This window comes from Sparus aurata, chromosome 5 (genome assembly GCF_900880675.1).
Source record: "Sparus aurata chromosome 5, fSpaAur1.1, whole genome shotgun sequence".
Classification (NCBI taxonomy): domain Eukaryota; kingdom Metazoa; phylum Chordata; class Actinopteri; order Spariformes; family Sparidae; genus Sparus; species Sparus aurata.
In genome coordinates this window covers 11014192-11036199 of record NC_044191.1, presented here as the reverse complement: position 1 = coordinate 11036199, position 22008 = coordinate 11014192, and the positions used below count along the sequence as shown (strand labels likewise).

Below are 22008 nucleotides of genomic sequence, written 5' to 3'. Positions count from 1 at the left end.
ACCGGGTCCAGAAGCGGTATGGAAGGAGCGGGTAAGCGAAGCAACTCCCATGCTCAGTTAGATACACACCTCGACAGGTAGACAAACTCACGTTCTGTACATACACCTGAGAGAGGTAACCACAGGAGGAAGCGGGAGGCTTAAATCAGGTCAGGCATAGTTTGATAATGTTAAACGGGCAAACCCATATTTACATGCTGTACTGTTGCAGTCCCGTTTGTCTATGTGTGTTACACCGTATAAATATATTTGTCCCTAATTTGATACCAGCAACACTTCTCAAACAAGGCAGAGGCAACAAACAACTGTAAAGAAATTTGGAATGCTCCATAAAAACCTCTTGGAACATTTCACAGGTAAACTAGATGATTGTATCATGATTGTGCATTAAAGGGGCATCCTTTTAAGGCTCAGTCATTCACAAACAAGGATGGGGCGAGGTTCAATACTTTGTGAAACACGATAACATGGGCTGAAATGGTTTAGAAATCATTGCATTCTGTGTTATTTCCATTCAAAGCCCAGTTCAGACCAAAGATTCGCAACACGACAAAACCATTTTATAACCTTGCTGGGGAAAGTTGCAGCAGTGTGAACTGACCCATAGCAGATCGCCGAGGCTGGCTGATTGTGTTGTCTGTGATTCAGCTTGGTAAGTCGCTTGTGGCTGTCTTTTGTTTTTCTGCCATTCCATCATTACTACAAATGCAACTATATCAAGGATGATCTGTGCACATTCATATTAATAAGGCATTACAAATAATATCCAGCTATAAAAAATCTGACAAGCTGGCAGTTCCCACAAAAGTACAGAGAATCGCAAATGACATGATAGACCGCCTCATCTAGTCAAATTGGTGTGAACTGGCAGGTTTGCAGAACGTTGTAGATCGACACTCATCTTGTCTCGCCACAGATTTTTGGTCTGAACTGGGCTTTACACAGCACCCCAATTATTGTTATCTGGGTTGTAATTCATGTCACCAACCTGGAGTTGTGGTTTAGTTCCTGGGAGATGTCGTCAACCATGTCGTTCTCGGAAGCTTCGTGTGCCATGGCCTTACAAAGCTTGCATGCCACCAAGGCCTTGGCCATGGCCTCTTCACCATGCTGCCAGAAGAACAGTGCCATCTTCTGACGTTTCATGAGCACGGCCCACACCATGAGCTCATGGAAGGGGAAAGGGAAGTGGTTGATTTCAGGGTCGTCTAAATCGATGTCCACTTCCTCCTCTCGTTTACGTGTCGTCTTCTGGCGACCTCTCCGGATGGGCATGTCATCCTGGTTGGGATCCATAGCAAGTGAGTTGGGTGGAAAGAAAGAGACAGCTATGTATATAGACATATATTGGGCTGAGTTGTGACAAATTATAATTATTTCCATGATTACAGTACAACTGTAGGGTGTTTTAGGTTGATGCTGTACTACTTTTGGATGTATACAGTCAGAGCTTGGGTTCTGGATTTTCCCAGTAACTCTGTCGCTGAAGGACTGGCCATGTGTTTGGCCACATTGCACACAAGTCTAGAGGGGTCGTAGCACTCAAGGAAGATTTTCAAAATGTATTTTCTATAATTGCTCACCCTCCAGATAATGAGGGTTTAGTCATGAGGCAAAATCAGACTTTGAAGGACACAGGTGGAAGGACAAAGAGCAACACACAAAATACGCATCACAGGCTTGATCTCATACACCTTTCAATGAAATCTTCTCAGAGGATTTAACTTTGGTCTCTCTTTTCATACTTTTCCTTTAATTTTGAGTACAGAAATAGTGCCTCAATGCAGATTGTCTCTACAGGGATGGACACTACCAGTTAATGTTTAAATGCCACATCAGCAGGATGGCATTGATATCCAATATTTTCGCATTTTAATAATTGAGGACTGCTGATGGTTGATCAATGACAGCGATCTGAGAATTAACTTTCAGCTTTTGCAGAGCTGCTGCTTGCTTTGAGACAGATCATCTGGAAAAAAGATAGGATATTTTTTATGGATACTTTGAAACGATTACAGCACCATATATGCATATCTTCAACAATCACAAGTGTTGAAGGTTAACAGCAGGAAATCACACTGATTAAATCATAAACTGAATTACAAAAAGAGAGAAAGACATTAAGGTAAACACTTGAACAGACAGACAGGGAAACAGATTTCAAACTGGCAGACGTACAAAGGAATGGACAGCCATGCATGTTAGATATAAATTCCTCTGAGAAAACTGTAGACACATGCTGCGATAAAAGCTTTATGATGTGGTTACTTCATGGCGTGTACACCATGTGTACATGTGAGTCCACAAACCACATATTATGTAATCCTGTAAGGCCTGTCATAACCTATTCCGAAAAATGTGACTGGGCTGCTCTGACATGTATCACAATAGCTACAGTAATGTGGACATATTTTTTCATCTTATAAATCAATTAATTGGAAATTATCTTTTAAGGTGTGTAAGGTATAAATAAATGTACCTGATACCGCACCTTCAATGTATGCAGATTTCCAGCAGAATTCATTAAATATGCCTCAAGGTCTTCCTTTCGAAGGCCGAGAGGCACAAGCACAATGATTATTTTGCTGAAAAGATTCTGTACACTGACTATACACTCAACATGTTATGAGGGAGAAGACGGGAGAGAGAGGAACAGTAAAGGAATGACTGAACGACAACCTTGATGAGATCAACACTCACCTCCATCCCCAGCAGTTTCAGGGCTTTGGGCTAGAAAAGCAACAAAGAACATGAAGAAACAGTACAAGACCTTGTCGGATGTGTTTTTATAGAGTAATGTACTCTATAAGTACAACACAGCACAGACTGACAGAGAGACGAACTGACTCACACGAAACCAGAAACACTCTTTGATATGGCAAGTCACTCACTTTCAGTTGAATGCTTTTCTTTAAAATGGCAACATAAATCAGGGATAGTATTTTGTGCCGGTGTGATTGACAGTATATGATACATACGGAAACAATCTCTTGTGGTTGCGTGTTTGCATGTATTATGGGAGAATGTAGTTGTGCATTTGGTACAGTACTGTGTATCTGTATTAAAGCAGGGCATGTATGAATTATGTATTCATGAGCCATCATCTGAGTTGGTAAAAATAGCCCAGGTCTCCTGTGGGGATTTTGATATCTGCATCTATTTCGAGGCTTTGTTCTTTCTTGTGTGTGTGTGCGTGCACTTGAAAATGTGATCCTAGGTTTTTTTCATCACAAAAATCATAGTTAAATTGCAACTGATTGACAAAGGCTCTTTCTCTCTCTCTCTCTCTCTCATTTTGCCTCTTTACTGTGCTTTTTGCTTTATCTGTGTCTTTCCAGCTGCTTTGTTTCTCCCATGGCACAAATACAATGAGATAAACAAGCACATATAGACTCACATACACACACTCAAACACAAACACAAAGGTGCACAATCAAGCAGAGGTATGGTGTTACAGATACAGCTGTGTGTTCTTCTATTTTCATCACACCTGTGACAGTGCGTGAAGTATTGAGGCAGAATGAGAGAATTAGAACATCAGAATATGAACATAAACCAGATAATGCGCAGAATGTGTGGAGTGAAACACACAAGCACCAAACACTATAGCTCATGATTTCAATGATCAGTTCCTCCACTTTGATTGAAGGTGTGCTAATCAGTGACATGAGTTTCTGTAGTGGTTGGAATGAAGTGTGTGTATCATTCAGGTTACGTTATGATGGCACATGATGAGGAGCCGCTGCTATAGATGGATAGTCTGTTGCAACAAGCTAATAATAGCCTGTGCTGCCTCTCTACTTGATGTGGACTCTTATGTTTGACCTCTGTTGTTGACCAAAGGAGAACGTGGTTAGGCTAACATACGTATGCAGATTTACATTTCTATCCTTGTGCGACATTAGCTAGCAGTTGCCCCCTAAAAACAAACATGTCAAACCGACGTTTTTGGGCTCATACATGAGATAATAATAGATGTCATTTGTTATCCATTTATTCCAGGAGAAATTGTTCCTCCCTGCAATTTCCGTCAAACATTTATGACATTTATAAAACTTTATTTCTTGTGCAAAGGAAAGATGGCAGTATACAACAAAGACTGGCAGTATACAACTATAATGATTGTCTCACGGTTGTATGCCTCCTAATACCAGTCAAGATGCTGGTTCCTGGGCTATGGCTTTGAATAATGTGAAGTAGACTTCTGACCTTTTGGTTATAAAATATCATAACTTCATATTTCATTCTATTAGACATTTGTGGTAAATTTTGTTTTATCAGCTCATGCTTGTATCCAAGTTGCTAACTTTATGTCCGTTTTGCAGTTAGCAATCCCCTCCGTCTTCTCTACATCACCACCTGAACAGGGAGTGGTCATCGCCAGATAAAGCAGCAAACAGAAGGGTCCTGCTCTCCTGCTAATTTGCTGCTAATTAACACATATTTTACTTACAGCAGCTTTAAGCCATAGTGGACATTTGTGCCAAATTGGAAGATGTTCCCTCATTGTGTTTCTGAGGTATAGCGTTCACGAGAATGGGGCTGACGGTCAGGTGAAAACATAACCTCTGGCCCCAGCTATCGCCAGCGTGGAGGCATAACAACATACAATACAGGATGTGGTTAACTCATTTCTGTCAACCTTGCTGTATTTCCTGCTCATTCAGTCATGTTACAACTAATAACATCTAAACGTTCATGCTAATTTACTACTTGCATCAGCAGGTGAAGTTTGCCCTTGAGTGCACAATGCCTAATTAACATTTTATTATAACACATCATTTGCCCATATTATTCATCTTTCCCTTATCAGGTATAATTTGATAATGAGGTTCATTTCACTGATATTGGTCTTTTGATTAATGGCATTAAATAATCGTAGACATAGTGTATTAAATGGAGGGGTAGTAAGGCAGTTGAAAATCTTTCACTCACCCTCTTGGGTCCGAAGAGGTTGTGGTAAAGTGTTCTGAATCTCTTCCTGGTGTAGTTACACCGATACGCCCCGCCCATGAGGTATTCAATGACCAGTCCAATGTCGATGAGGCTGATGCGGTAGTCCGGGGGCAGGTTTCCCTAGAAAATCAGACAGTGTTAACAGGCAACAGCCCAAGGCAACTGATTAATAATGGAGGTTAAACAAGAGTACAAAACGAACCACACAGTCTTTCGCACACTTTACAAAATCCATATCAAACATTTTTTGGCTATCAAAGAAAACGTGATTATCGGATTCACCTTGAAGTAGATCCAACTGAACCCTGGATATTCTCGCTTGGAAAGAACACACAATGTCAGTGAGTAAACGGCACGATAAGCAAGAGCAGGGGAAAAGAGATACACAGAAACTCTCAGGCACGATCTCTCTTCCAGCCTCTTTAATAATTTGTTATCTCGACCAGACTGTGGTTCAGTTTGCGTTTCTGTATCGAGCTTTAAAGACTTTAAAACTATGTGAATATAGAACTCTGCAGCTTTTCCTCTGACCTCTTAATTGTTTGAACCAACAACTGGTTGCAGTTTCAGGTTCAGACATTAATCCCGAGCCCCAAGCTGTAAATTGTTCTCTTATTGAGGAGCAGAAAATGAGGAGAGAATGAAAACTCAGGTGCAGTATGAATCGCAGAGAGAATATACTGACTGAGGACAAGTACTGCAGATGTAACAAAAATGGAATGATTTATCATAATTTGCATTTAGGGAATTAATGAGATCTTCTCAGTGAGGTTCAATGTAGTCTTGAAGAAAGGAAAAGAAAGAGAGAGTGGTAATATCTCATTAGCCTGGAAGAGAGGGCTAATAGCATGAAGAAACAGACAGGCGAGAGGGGAGAATCGCTTTTGAAGAAGTCCTTTCACGGGAGGCCTATAACCATATCAACACTCCCTGCTACTCATTGTGCCCTCAATGTCAACCCTGGATCCTGCAGTCGTCAGCCTGACCCCCGCTGTGTCTTTGAGCTACACACAATTACCTTACATATCGCTACATCTTCCTTGATACCATCTCCAGTCCTCTGCCTCAGATGTGAGATCCTAGAAATCCTCTCTGACCTGCTCATCCCCAGCCTGTCTTCATAGCCTACGATTCATTTTCATTGGCAGTAAAGCCTGGCAAACCCCTGTAGACCAACTAACGCGCTTTGAAGTAGAGAGAGCCACAGCTACTGCTTGTGTTTGCATACATCCACAGTTTAAAGTGAATACACAAATCTTCACTTCCTGCTACATATATAAAAATGCACCAGTCAGCAGTCAGCAGAGCCCACTTTTAATTCCCTGCGGGGATGATGCTCAAAGTAATAGCTGTTTCTTAATCTTGACTGGCATCCGAAGGGAAAAATGATGGGTTAATTAAAGGAAGCACAGCAGAGTAGACATCAAAACAATAAACTAGACCAAAGTTTTAACACAGTTGACAGCTATTCTACAGGTCTAAAATGTTGCACTGCCAACTGGAACATGTGTAACTGCTTGGAATTCATCTACGATAATAAAAGTGATAGCCCTCATACAGGCCAATATCACCACTGGACAACACTGGTAATGACTTCAGTGCAGTTACACTTACAGTTGATAGATTAAAGGACACTGTGCCTGATATATTGCTGTTGAGACGGACTCACAAATCTATTACTTCCAATGTTAGATGCAGAGAATGCTTTATACCAAAGGCCATTTATGTGAGATTGAGATTGTAGGTGGTTTTAGCTTCCATGAGAAGTTTAGTTTGTGGCTCCAATATATGTTTTACAATCTAAAGTTTAGAGTTAAGTTTAATCGCACAATGCCTGGAAGATTCTCAATCCATAAAGGAACAAGACAAGGAAAACCTCTCTCACTACTGATATAAAAATAAAAACATAACAACAACAACAACAACATTAACTGGCATTTACTTAACGTCCTCAGATCAATCTATACCAAACTAAATCAAAAACGATTTCAGAATACAGCGAGCATCATAAACTAAATCGAAGTTTGAAGCAATAACACTTAGAAAACATATCAGCAGAGTTCAAGGAAATATGTTAATTAAAATGGGTTTCAATGGTATCAAATATTTAGGATTCCATCTTACTGGAGACATAAACCCCTTGTATATACACAGCTACAAGCCACACTTAAATCAATTGGAATACTATACTACTTAAGTTGAAAGGAAATGCAAAAGTACAATGGAAATAATAGATGTGTAGAAAATATCTTTATGTATTTATAAAATAAACCATTTTGACAGTTACTGCCTATTTCAAAGAAATAGTGAGTGATACATATTTTCTACCTAAAAAATGGATGAATTACTCGAAGAATGGCTAAGAGAGAGATCCAAAGTGTCGGACAGACTCATCTGAAACATTAGCAACTAAAATGTATATACTGTAGATTACAATAATGTCAGGGATCTGGAATCAGGAAACAAAGGTGTGGATAACACCAAAGAGAAATGGGAAACAGAATGGACAGTAACAATTCTAGAAGAAGATTCGATGGAATTCGCCTGGAAAATTTACATTAAGCTTTTTTTGTTGTTGTTTTTCGTGTTGATAATGTTTTAGGGGAACGTTTGGGAGGAAACCCAAAAAATTCGATCTAAAAGGAGATAAGTATCTGTAAACAACAATATGCATAGCTGAACTGAAACGAATCACACAAAACTGGATGGACCTCAAACCAACTACTGATGAAAGTCAGAAGAAGAGGAATTTAAGAGAAAGAGTTAATCGACCCACTAACACCCTTTTTTCCCTGTCTCTCTTTCATTTCTCAATGTCCGTAGTAAAAATGAATGAATGCATAAATTAAATACATATTTTCTTTCCTGCCTTTGAACACAATAGGCCAGTGTTAACTGCAATACATTTAACAGTTGCTTTTTTCAGAGTCTGACCAAATCATCACAACAATACAATACTAAAATGTATAAGGCAGCATTGTGTTTTTTAATTTAATTCTCATGTCATAAAATTCAAATAATAAACTGATGACCAACAATACAAATCAACAATAACTCTGGCCCATTCTTACTCTCAAGCAAAGAAAACTTAAATATAAAAACCGCCTGATTACATTTGGATTTTCCTCTAACCAGTCTGAGACGCAGACACAAGGTGTATTGCTACAAGCCTCAACAAAACTGCACTGTTCATTTACTCCACAGGAAAAACAATTTCTGCTTTGGCAGCTGTAGCCCACAGGCCGATCTTCGTAATTCTCTGTTTCATGACTCAGTTTTCACACAATCTAATGAATGGAACAGCTTGAACCTGAGAGCAGCCCTCACCTACAGCTGTTAACGCGACACCTGCACGACACCGAAATCAAAGTATGACCTGCCAATAATCAACACCATGACCAAACAACCCACAGAGAAGAATGACAAAGAAAGAGCACAGCGGTGACATGGTGACTCTACCCGAGGGAAAGCAGTTACAACTAATTAGCATCGTACTATGAAACAACAATCACAGACAAACACTTAGCTACACTATGGCAATCACACACAGCCCCGCAAAAAGACGATGAGGATGTAATGCCATGCAGATCAGTGTGTGTTTTGCATGTGTATGAGGCGTTGTGAGTATAAACTGCATATTCTCTCTGCACCAACTTCCGATCAGAGTTGTTTTTAAAGACAGAGAGGAGGTAAAAGAGGAGGGATTACAATACTGAGCCTCCTCAGTGACTCCCAGAGGAGCAGGCAGCGTTACTATAATCAGTACCACTTTAATTAATGAACACCTCTACATGCTAATGGTGGTGCTGCTGACCTCCCCATCATATCTCAGCAGTAGGATCACTCTTAATTGGCAGGCAAAGATGTACCGACTGTACATTTTTTTGTTGTTTATTTTATCGCAGCATACACCACATGGAGTTGGTATGTTTTGGCACAACCTACTGAGAGAGACGCTTCCACCATTTCATCGTCAGACACAGGAAAATAACAATGCTGGGAAGATACAGCTTTACTATTCGAAGAACCACAGGATACTCCATATCAAAAACAACACACTGATAAGTGTTGTTAATAATCCAAATAAAAAAGAAATGAATCAACTGAAGGCATCTACTGAGTTCTTCCTTCTCAGCCTCACAGTGCTCCACTGCGGCCCCAGTTTGCTCAAACTCAAGCACTGTGGATAAAGCAATGTTTATTACATTTAGTGTGTGCCTGAGAGAAAGAACAGAGTAAATTGCTGAAAAGTCATGACAGGGATGTGAGTCGTGCACAGCTCTACACAGCCACTGCAGCCCGCAACTCCAGCTGAAAGAGAAAAGCCGGCCTCTATTTGCAGTTAACAGCAACTAGGGCTACCAAACTTTACACACACAGACTGATGCAAAAGGAGTAACAACTCAAACGGCAAAAGAAGCAACTGAAACTCTATGTAGTCACCCATCTTTAATGTACACATTCAAGCCAACATTCCCATACAGTGTGCCTGAAAAAGCCACATAGCTAAAAGGACGGCAGTGATGCTCTAACCTTTTTGACATCTCTGACGAGGTGGTACAGCGTGTTGGACGGTCCATGTCTCTGTTGACAAAGCAAACAAACAAACAAAGTGAATATTACCATCACTCACAGCATCTGGCTGCTACACTGTTCATTATCAGCACCACGTTTTTCTGGGCTAATAACCTTTCAATCAACATTTTACTTTGAAACTCACTATGGCAACTATTGGTTTGTCGCTGAAAGATAATACAACCCTCTGTGCATTTGTTATTACCGTGTTGTAGAGCTCCTCGAGTCTGGAAAGCGTGAGGAAACGGTGCATGCTAACTCCATTTTCAATCAGCAGCTTGACAAAGTCCACTCTGTCCAGAACTAAGGCATCCAGCATCGCCTGCTCCAGGGAACCAACCTAAGACAGACAGAATGGAGAGTATATGTAGTGACAGCTTGTTTTCACTCCTAACGTGTCAAATCAAGCAGCCAGGACAGTAGCTCTACACTACACTACAGGCTATTCATAGGACTTCCCCGTTTGTGACCAAGAGTGAGGATTAGCTATGTGATGTGAGTTACTTTTCTTATGTAAGTTACTTAGTTATTATAAGCCAAAGTATGACCTTTCATAACTGTAACCAGTTTTTTGTTTTTTTTGCCAACTCCTTACAAAGTAGTTTATGTTGCCTAAACTAAGACGACATTCCAAGAGGTCAGAATTTGTTATACAATGCAAACAGATGGTCAGCACACGGCAACATTTCAATACTCATAATTGTTTCTTCTCATGTTCTATCAGTAATAATCCAATATAAAGAGCTGAAATTGTACAGTTTGAAAACTGCAAAGAAGCTAATAATAACTGATAATTATGATTCCTCATTAACCAGCCAATTAGCCAGTTGCTGAACCTTTCAGCCATGACTGATCCTGAGCTGCTTCCTGCATCTAAACTACCGTTTAAAACTGAAAGTATCCTTTAATCTGCTGTTTAAGTTATCATTCTCTCTAGCATACTCTCTCTGTGACTACTTTAGAGACAATCAATCTGTCTTGACGTAAAGCTCTTTGAACTGTGGGTCAGGAGGTGGGTGGGTGGAGTGGGTCATCCACAGATCACAGGGTTGGTGGTTGGATTCCAGCCTCCTCCTGCCCACATGCCACAGTGCCCCTGGGCTGGTTACTGAACCCCAAACTGCTCCTGATGGTGTTAACTCAGCAAACTTGTCAAAAACCTTGGAAAGCACTTTGGGTAAAAGCATTATATTAATGTAGCTTTTACCTGCATTTCTTGTCTACTATATCATTTATTATTAATAATATCATCTGATGAGAACTGTAAACAAACTTCAGATGTGGTATTTTAAACATCATCGAGAATCCTTGTGAATACGATCAATATTTCTGCGGCAGATTTCTTGTTTATGCTGTTTTCTGGTTCTTACAGGCCACTGTTGTCCGTAGATGAAGATCTGACTGCGGGCGATGTCCACTCTGTTCCATGCCAGAGCCAAACTCAGCTGGTCGGGAGCTGAAGCGTTGGCACCTTAGAGAGGACACAAGTCAGTTGGGAGAAAATGTCACATTGCAGGAAAACAAGGTTCTTGATACACATAATATACTGTTATTTTGTAGTTGGTGAGTTATTAGATCTACTTTGTTGTTATAGTGTTTATAATGATCTTTCTTTACTGCTTAATGAAGTTTATTTGAAAGTCAGAGAAGAAGAAGAGAAAACACATATTGTTTTATGTTATGCACATGAATGTGCTGAAGACCTGGAAACAACGGCACTGCGCAGCCTATCCTAAGTCATCCTATTTATATCTTTATATAGATTGCTTTTTAAAATATAATCATATGAGATGCTAAGTGGAATGAGTTACCTTCAGTCACCATAAAATCCTATAAAAAAAACCAAAAACAATAAAACTTTTAAAAAGTGGATGGAAGAGAGAAAGATGGTGTGTGTGAGTGAGTGACAGAGTCCCTCCTTCTGTATTCTGATTGTGTAGATTTTTCAGCAAAGGTCCTCCAGGACAGAAACTTGTAGAGCTGTGATGCCACTGCTGCCGTCTAGCTCCCTTTGTTGAAGGTTGAGGGCTTTCTTTGTGAACTGCAGGAGCTTCATCTAACTTCAGGCTTTGTGGATCTCTGCTTTAATTTGCAATGTGTCTGTTCCTTCCGTCTTTCTCTATGTGTCTGCAGAAAAAAGATGTCTTCCCATTAAAGAATGACAGCTTGGACTTTGACGTATCACTTAATTTAACACTTCACTTCATCCCTGCATAAAATGTGAAATACAACTGTGTTCTTTTGATTTGCTGTGTCCGTGCCCAGGTCCTGCTGTAAAATCAACACGAATGTAATGTACTCAGTAGAAGAAGAAAAATAACTATAGTACGTACACCCACTAGACAAAAAAAAAAAAAAGAAAAGAAAATGAAAGGAAAGATAAAAAAGTGGCATTCTGGAAAGGTCTGACTTGTTTAATATAATACTGAGTGATGCAAAGGAAAGGAAAAACATCTTGCTTATGAGATTCAAGGGCACATCGACAAAAAGGATAAAATAAAGTATTATGTGGCATGTGGATGAAATGTTGATATGTTGATAGCTTTGCTGTGTGTCACTGCTGTGTGGTGAAGGACAAACTGGCTGAAGTTAATATGACATATTCACAATCCATAGCTGGTTAGATTGTTTGGTGTAACTTAACTTAATAATCACAAAGGTTGACCCTTTGATTATTTTTGCACACATATTTGGTCTAAAACTATACTTGGACACTTTTTGTGTAATTATCCCAAATGTTTCCAAAAATGTTAAAAACCAGAGAAATCTGTTGTCAAGTTAACTGTAGGCTTTACAGTATGTTCCTGGTGTTACGCGGTGGTCGGGCATAGACCCATCATTTTAGTTGCATACCGTTTTTATGCTTTTATAAAAACAACAATTGCAAACTGCAACAGTTACAGTAATGTCACATTTCACTTGCAATGTGACGACAGTAAGGACAGTTGAAGGACAAGATGATGGTGGAGGATTTGAAGTCATACAAAAGAACAAATTAGCAGTATTTCAAATTTAAACCCAGTGCTAACAGGGAACCTGATAACGTTAATAAAGGAAAACGAGTTGGTTTATGTTACCTTACTGAAAAGTTGAACAACAGTGGTGCTGAACTCACTCTACATGTTGCATTTCCTTTGACTACTTGACTTCAAAAGGTAAGCAATCTTCTGTTTCACCCTTTTAATGCTTTTTAATGTGAAGCTGAAGCAAAAGGAAATGTTTGGTGCATTTCATCTGGTCGCCTGTGGCAACAACGTAAAAATGGGATGACTCGTGAAGAAGAACATCGGTGTAATGAGAATAAAACTTAAATTCAAATGACATTTTTGCTTGAGTCACATCAGATATATTTTCATGAGCCATGTTGGTTGTTTAACAATGAGGGCAACAACTCCCATGATTCCACACTACTTCAAGTTGTCATCGAACTATGTCCTGGTGACAGAAATGACATACTGTGCATTTAATTGATTCACAGGAACAGCTTGAAATGTAAGATGATTACGATGGGTTTTAGGTTTTATCATGTTAGCCCTAAAGACTCGGAAAAGGGCCCAAGTATGCACATTAATACCTGCTACTGTAGGTATTTTTTTTTTTTAAAGCAGTGCACTGTAGATAACAGTCAGAGATGTTGTTGGAGATGAGAGAATATGTCTTAAACACAAAAAAGTCCACAGTATAAAATGGCACAGGGACAGATGACTATAACTATAAAATCAAACCTCTCTGTTCAACGCCGTATAATCACATGTAAGGCACTTCACTGTAAAAACTGCTATTAAATGTGCCACAAAATGCATTTGTAGCGATTCGACGTTGTAGTAAAACACGTGAAACATTGTAGACCAGTGAGACTGACCACAAAAACCTCAGTCTGCTGCTCACCTGTGCACAGGGGTAATTACCCAAAATGAGGAAGATAAAGCAACAATCATCTCGGTCTTTAGAGAAATCCGGTGTAATACAAAAAGTATGATAATAATCCCTTGTGTGCAGACAAAACTGTGTAATTTTTAATAAGCACACCAGTATCATCAATTTACACAGCGCCCTCTCCATCTTAAGGGCCTGTGCAGCATTACTGGAGCTTAATGTTCAGACAGATCCCAGCTAATAAGATGCAGAGCCTACTAATAAGAGCTTTAGTGGAGATATGTGTATATTAAAAAGGCAGAGTGGCCTTGCCTCATTAAAGGCCTGCGGTTTCTCTCTGTCTGCCTGCAGGGTGGTTGAACTGCAGCCAACTGACTTTATGGACCCAATCTTCAGGATATTGACTACCTCAGACAGCAGATAATCAATTACTCCAAACTCCCCTTGGTTACTCCATGTGTCTTTAGGTGCAGTTTCCTTTATGCGCTATCTGTTCTCTGTCTGTTCTCTTTCTTTCTTCTCTCACACAGTCAGTCCTTTATTTATTCATTTTCCTTGCTCGTGCTCTGTTCTCCACTCAACTTGTATTCCTGACTGTGCTGTGCCTTGTTGAGCTTCAGGCAGTAGCTTAGTTCTTCAGCGAAGGAGTCTCATCCAGTGTTTTATAAGCTCTGAGGCAGGATGTGACTGATTTCATTTTACACTAAAAGCCTTAACGCGTCTCATTCACTCATTGGCAGATTGAAACTTGCATCTGAAATGACCCTCATGCTGGTTACCATAAAGTACTTTTTTGCTCCTTTTCTTAATGTTCTCCTTTCATCCTTTCACTTCTTCGATTCCTTCCCTTTCATTTTTCTTTTTTCCTATTTTCTCTTCTTTTTCTTTGGTTTCAATACCTCTCTTCACTCATTCATCTACATCCCTCTTCTGCCACAGTGTGAAATGAGAAGACTAGTAAAGGGCGAAAACAACGGAAACAGATGGAGTTGACAGAATACACGAGTGAGACATGTACATGGTTAGAGTAATAGGGCACGAGAGCGAGAGCCTGACATGAAGACAAAGATCAGCGAGTGATGCATGGGCCAAAGAAATCATGCGGCTTGACTGCTTAACATAAATTATGTAAAACACATTTCTCTTTCACGCATTCCCTCTCCAAACTCACTAGTAGAGTCTTTTTCTCTTTCTCTCTTTGGAATGAAATGTTCCTCTGAGGAACAATTCCTGAGATAGTCAATCATATGCACTGAATTGCTAAGCAGTCCCTCAAGACTCATTTCCTTTTAGTACGCGTGCAGGAGTGTGCACCTTCGGTGTTCACATGTGTAGGTGTGTGTATTAGACAGAGCATGCACACAAACTCCACTGGGCCTGGTTAACGTTAGATTCCTTGAAGGGGCAAGAGCAATCGTGATCAATACGGGCCACTGAACAACAAATCAAACGTATTGATCTCCTGTGTGTGTGTGTGTGTGTGTGTGTGTGTGTGTGTAGAACATTAAGAAGTGTAAAAACAGGGTAGAGGAAGACGAAGAATGGTGGTTGGGTTTAATTGCTGCTTCTGCCCTTAACATCTTTTTTATTTTGTAATCCGATTTGGTCCCTTAGGTCGTTGATTATCCTGTATGTTTGCAATGTGATTTGTGGCCGCACGGCTGCACACAGAATTATTTTAACTTGGATGTTAATTATTGTATTTTATGTACCTCAAATGTATTATGTAGAAACAGTCATATAGTTTTATCATATGGATATTCTGTTACTTGTGTATGTGTTTATCTTTATACTGCACATATGTCTTTTATTTGCCATTTGCAGTTGACAGACTTGCTGCAATCCCATTTCTCCGTACAGTTATACACACATACATACATGTGACAAATATAACTCTTGAATCTTGAATATAGAGGGATAAACATTGATATCAGCCTTTCAATCTTGAATTACGTGCATGCCAGCAACTGCTAATCTGTATTCACACACTAACACTAGGTCAGCTCTTTTACAGGGACAACATTAGTTTGCAGTTTTTATGCAGATGTCTCCCAGATTTATTTCTCATTTGAATGCAACAGCACAACAAAACTTGTAAAAGAACAACCCTGTCTTACAGATGGAAAAAACATTCCTGTCCAGTTCTGTCAAACCCCGGTATAGAAATCTCTGTGTTATCTTTGACCATAAACACGTGAAATCACATGTTCAAGTGTGCTTTCTTCAACTACGTCATAAATAGCTCCCTCAAAAATAGATCTTATTTATCTACTGTCATCACACACCTTCATTAGTTTAGATTACTACAGTTTGCTATATTCCTGTCTCACGCAAGACAAGGTTTCCAAACTTCAACAGGCTTAAATTACTGTAGCAAAATCCATTGGAAGAGTCAACACAACTACTGTTTTAGCATCTACAGTATATATTGGTTTCCTGTATGTTGTCTATACGTTGCCTGTATGTTGTCTATACATTGTTTATTCCACTCATCGACTAACTAACCAATGACAAGCCTGAACGAAGACTGACAGAGGACTGTTAATTCCGAGGTCAAGGCTGAAAACCAGGGGTGAGCGAGTCTTTGGAGTTATAGCCCAACAACTCTGGAACAAGCTGCCAGAGGAGATCCGGCAGGCCAGCTGTTTCTTCTTTTTCTCTTAAAAACAAATTTTTTCAGGGTAACTTTCTCCTGAATTTCTCACTCTTTCTTTGTTATTGCTTTTCTTCACTTGTTTAATTATTGTATTACTGTATGAATTGTACTGCTGTTTATCATTTATCTGTAATTTCTCCTGTTGTGCTATCTAAATAAAGTTGTTATTATTATAATGCTGGTTGTGTAACAATGCCTGTATAGATGCTGGTCACAATGTAGGGATAAATATAGTTCTGAGGAAAGAGACACTGATGTTGCATAATAGCATGTCATTAGGCCATGTGTTTGTTTTCAAGAGTAATTATTTATCTCAAAGGGAATTAATTTCATAATTGCAAATTAAATTGAAATACATACTTCAAAAGAGATGGATAAAATAACAATGCAACATAATTCACTGGTGACTGTAAGAGTGGTCCAGTAATTATTTGTCTCTGGGCACACATTAATGAGCAGCTGCAATCCAGCTCATTCATTATTCTGCAGCTGTTGTTACAATATCAGGATTTTATTACCATATAAAATAAGAAGCATGATCTCACTGCAAGCTAGTCTGACATGGCTTTAATAGCTATTAGGGCACAAGGACCATGTCCTCTTCATATTTAAAGGAAGGGTTAATGATTTAGACACAGAAGATAGATGTATAATAAATATGTGGCCAAAGCTAGCAGCTGGTTAGCTTAGCTTAGCACAAAAACTGTAAATAGAGGGAAACCTCTGTGACTGTCCTGAAAGTTAAGTTAACAAAATTTGCCAACCAAAAAAAACCATCACTAGTTAAAACCTTATATCTTGCCGTAATTTGTAAGAAATGGCCAGAATTCCAAGGTGGTCCAAAAAACACAGCATATAGCCCAGCATAACCACTAACTGCTGCTCATGATACTCTTTGCTGTGGCTGTCTTTGGCTGTGCTGACTAGCTGCCATTAATTAGCAAGCAGTTCAGTTAGCCATGAAGCTAGGTCACAGGTGTCTGCTTAGAGTGTGGAATCACCGCATGCAACAGGGCACCAGTCTGGGACCAAACACAGCCTCTGAGACCGACGGATGCCTGTTTGAGGACAGGGGGTACAGTATTGAGATGATATACAGCAGCTCTGACCAGGAGTACTGAACTCTGTGCACAAGCAGACATGGCAGGTGGGGATAGGAGAGGCATGAAGCAGCAGAAGAAGGAGAAAGATCAGCGATGGGGGAAAAATGGCATCTAAAGTTGGAATATTTTCACATCCTAGTGGTTACACCCCGCCTTTCCGAAACCCCGCTGTTCCGAACATAGACTTCAATTCATCGTAATGGCAGGGTTTCCCTTTTTTTCAAAGACCTCTCTATTCCGAAAAGGCTATTGGGGAAACCCCTCCATTCCGAACCCCCCCCAACCCCCCCCCCCCCACCACCGAAAAGGACACAATCAGAAAGGAAACGGAGGCTGTGCATTTCTCCTTTTTTTCCTTTGTGGGTTCAAACGGATCATGTGGCTGATTAACTGCAAAACAAGCCTACTTCATATTAATAATGACATAACGCTCATTATGCTTCAGCTGGACAAATGGCTATGTTGAATTGAAATTACTTTATCATGCTAAATATCCGAAATTGTATGAAAATTGCTCCAATGCGTTATACCGATCTTCGTGCATATTCAGACACAGCCTGATATAGGTTCTGAGCAAAGGAATGCCTGTTTTCTCCCCCGGTCTGTTGTCAGCAGGAGCGGGGGCTGCAGGCTCGCGCCTGGGTGAAGTGGGGTCATTCCCCGGCAGATCGCACCCATGGGCCACAGTTTATTTCAGAATTGTGCGAGTGCGGCTGGAAGTGGGGATTTCAGCACCACGGCTAGCGCGTGTAAAAAGATTAGACAAACGTTTAAATGTGTTTGCTGCAAGCGAAAATATACTAGAAGATAGTACTAAGATAGTGACATAGGCCTATTAGCAATAAAAAACAATGAGTTGTGTGAGTGCGGCCGGTGAGTGGACGGCAGTGTTTGATGTAGGAAGTAATGTAAACTTGAAAATCAACTTCAATTTTGCCACATGAAGTGATGTTGCATTATCAACATCAAGACTGTAATTCTTCATATTCTGTTGATATTGTTAGTTCCTCTTTCCAAATGTTTTAAGCCATATCATAAAAACGTCTTCCATTCAAAAACTCAATTTGAATAACAGCATGTTGTAGTTTTCAAGGGTGGTTAAAATAGTTAGCCTCAAAGAGAAAGAAATTTTTTTGGCAGTGGATAGATGACTTTATAGAACAGGCAGTGAAAAGAGGAATATTATATGCTCACAACACTGTTTCTGCTTAAACTGTAAGAAAGCAATTGTTTGATAAGCTCAAGTTTGTTGAGTCTCCCAGCCCTGCAGAGGTCAAAAATTACTTAATGGAGCTTTAAGATAGAAAAAAACCCAGAGCTGTCGGATTTATTCCTGTGCCACTGATCTCCAAAAATGAAAAAAAAAAACAAAAAAACATGAACAGACTTAACATATACACCTAAACTGGGACAGTGAGAGGAAAGTTTTCTGAAACGATATCATCCTTCTTTTATGAACAGAACCTCACCGAATAACAACATCCCTGGAGAGAGACACTGAAATGAAATGATTTTACTGTACATCCATGCTCCGACAGACACATACATGCACGGACACACCCACACACACACACGCACGCACACCCACACACACACACACACACACACACACACACACACACAAATGCATACACCCACCTTTGAGTAATGCAGTGAGGATGGCGAGGTCAATATCCTGATGACCCTCCGAGCCCATCCGGAAAACTGTTATCTGAGAGACAAGGGGAGAGACCGAGAGCAGGGAACAAAGAGTGACAGACAGGTGAATTAATTATATTCAAGCCAAACAGTTTGAAAGTGAATTTACTCTATTAACTTATAGTGTTTTTGATTGATTGATGTCAAGGCTTATACTACAAAATTCACAGCCTGAGTAAAAGTGTTCTCATTCGCAGGATAGAGGCGAGGTGAGGTGAGGCGCTGAGAGGAGAGCAGAGGAGCGGTACTGCTCTGATGTAATGTGCTGTATCTCCTCTCCAGAATCTCTGCTGTTTCCTCTTGTGTCTTGTGCAGTGAACACCAGAAAACTCTCTCAAACAGCATGTTCACTGTGAGGCGGGAATGAAGGGATTTGCTGAGAAGGCAACTGAGGTAGTAAAACATGACAAAGACAGAAATCAACTTAGTATAATTAATGGTGCTCTCCATTACCAAGTGATATTTTGTTCTTTTTCTTTTTTTTCAACATTTTTTGGGATTAGGATTTATGAAAAATATTTAACTCTCAGTTTAGGTCTTCTACTGTGGAGTCTGATGTGTCTCTCAGCTGCATTTTTAGACCTCCGCGTGAGATGAACTAATGGTGCAATGGATGAAAGCCAACGTCCGCTGAGAGGGAAATCAGAGAAGTGGGGCAGCGAGTGTGGATTTTTTATTCTTTTTTTGGTCAAATATAACAAGCGCATGTACACATACTGATGCTAACATGATGTGTGGGCAGACATGCGCGTATGTGTGCATGTGTGAAGGGCACCTTGTGGGAGCCGTGTACGAGAGAATGCGTGTTCAGAATGCCTGACAAGCTATTCCTCTAATCCTTCCATCCACCCATTCATCTCCTCCCACCACCCTCTTCTCCCTGCAGCCCATCTCCCCCCTCTAAATGGCTTCATTTCATGGAGCTCCTGGAATCTGCAGGCTTTGCTGCCACTGCTGCTGCTTTCCCTTGGGCGATGTTGCAATCTTGAAGCCTAACCCTCCTCTCTCTCTCTCTCTTTATCGCTCCCTCTTTTTTCACACATTCTAAATGCACAGCAGCAATTCAATTCACACTGATGATTTACAGTATCTATAATGTTGCGTCATTCATCATTTGCACACCACATGCCGATGACATGTTGGCTCCTCCCTGAGAGGGAAATGAGGAGTGAGACATGATGTAACACCTTAGACCTGTTCCATGCATTGCAAATGCAATCACTAGTAAGGACAGCATCTGAGTGTGCTTGTGCCAATTTGTGAGTGGCGGTCACTATCAGCCTGTGTAATCAGAAGCTCATTCTCTATGTGAAATAGGAGTGCAATGAGATGTTAAGTATCGATTAAGGCCTTCATGAGTAGGGAGTCCAATAAGTCGCTGGTGTAGTGTGTAATTTCATGTTGTTCTTCAAGCTAAGTTATAGCTTGAAGAACTTTGTGTGTGTGTGTGTAGGTGTTTTTAAATGGAGTGGCTAGTTGCTAGATTATCATTTGCTAGAATGCATCTTTGCCTTCACTCTAAAAGATGTTAACATCACACTTAAGGAACCATCTGAGGGACACACATGCAACACACTGATCGAACCGTGCACGCGCGCGTGTGTGTGTGCGTCTAAAGGGGACCTATTATGCTCATTTTTAGCTTTATATTTTTATTCTGGAACTTGACTGGAGTGGTTTTGCATTATTCAACGCTTTAAAAAAAAATTCTTGTTTATCTTATAATGGCCTCCTCAGTTCGTACTCTATCGGAAACCGACCATTTAAGCTCCATCCCTCCTTACAGCTTCTATTGGTAAGATGGTAGTTGATTTTTGAGTCTCATTCCCAACTTGTCAAATACCGACACTTTCTGATGACTGCTGACTCGATCTACAGTCCGAGAGCGTCAGTATTTCTATCTTACCAGCAGGAGCTACAAGCTGATGTGCTGGTCGGCACCTTGCATGGCAGCCACCGCCATCAATGTATGAATTACTGTAAGTCGCTTTTGACAAAAGCGTCTGCTAAATGTAATTTGTATGCTTATAATCTTTTGACCCTGTTTGAATAGTGGCATGAATTCCAGTAAACAATGGTTACGTCCCACTTAGTTTTGTATGAAATTCCTCAGTGAACTTCATCTCTTGTCTTACATATATTTCCGAACACCAACAACTCACGTTGGCACAGTAAAAATATTAAAAGTTAGCGGTTATTAGCAACGACAAGTCAGCTGCGATTTCATGCTCTCTCTTCCCTTTGACAGCGAGTTGAGACACACACCACGCTGCAGTACACACATGGGCCCGCCTCCACCCACTGAATTAACTTAGATGCCTTTGTGTTTAACACAAAGGGCACAATTTCCCAATGTTATCGAACATGGTTTCAACTATCTATATTTTTCATGGTATCATATCAAAGTTGAAATTCTAGTTTTGCCCCGTCTATGACAAAACCAGCGTGTTGTGCCTGAAGCAGAAAACCAATACACAAATGTCATCAGATCTTTGTCAAAGTAGGAAAACCTGTTGGAAATGGTGCATTCAAAGCAGTCCGAAACAATAGCTTTTTGCTCACAGCAATCACTACATGACATACATTTACCTCATTAAAACTGTGGCCACATTTCAAATAAACTTCCAACATTATAACATCTCTCAACCTCAGAGAGAGTGACTGGCATTGGGTGCGCTCCCACGCTGACTCTAAAGGGTCAAGCTATATGCATGCAGAGCTTTCTAACAAGATCAACAAGATCTTGTTTTGTTGAGAGTGTGAGAGAGAGAGAGAGGAAGAGAAAGATAGGAGAGAGAGAGAGAGAGGGAGAGTGAGTGAGTGAGTGAGTGAGTGAGTGAGAGAGAGAGAGAGAGAGAGAGAGAGTGAGTGAGTGAGTGAGTGAGTGAGTGAGAGAGAGTGAGTGAGTGAGTGAGTGAGTGAGTGATTGAGAGAGAGAGAGAGAGAGAGAGAGAAGAGAGTGAGTGAGTGAGAGAGAGAGAGAGAGAGAGAGAGAGAGAGAGAGAGAGAGAGAAGGGGCAAATAGGTATAATTTTTTAGGGGGTGTTCATGTGCAAGCACTAATTTCAACCAATCAGTGCAGGTTCCTTTTCCAGCCACTTGCTTTTTACACCCTGTAGTTTTCATTATAGCAGAAAGAAAACA

The 22008-nt window shown here is 40.3% G+C and overlaps 1 protein-coding gene across 22 annotated transcripts in view; it reads right to left on the bottom strand.

Annotated features, from left to right (window-relative positions):
* Window positions 1-22008, bottom strand: part of trpm3 (transient receptor potential cation channel, subfamily M, member 3) — a 169645-nt gene that overhangs the window by 32313 nt on the left and 115324 nt on the right. For 8 of the 22 annotated variants that reach the window (XM_030415794.1, XM_030415774.1, XM_030415778.1 and 5 more), the window contains exons 9-16: window positions 18805-18877; window positions 10902-11002; window positions 9737-9871; window positions 9490-9540; window positions 5239-5274; window positions 4936-5076; window positions 2701-2730; window positions 989-1281 (exon numbers count right to left, since the gene is read on the bottom strand). In XM_030415794.1, coding sequence (XP_030271654.1) covers window positions 989-1281; window positions 2701-2730; window positions 4936-5076; window positions 5239-5274; window positions 9490-9540; window positions 9737-9871; window positions 10902-11002; window positions 18805-18877 — 860 coding nt within the window. The other 14 variants (XM_030415776.1, XM_030415782.1, XM_030415795.1 and 11 more) reach the window with 4 other exon arrangements.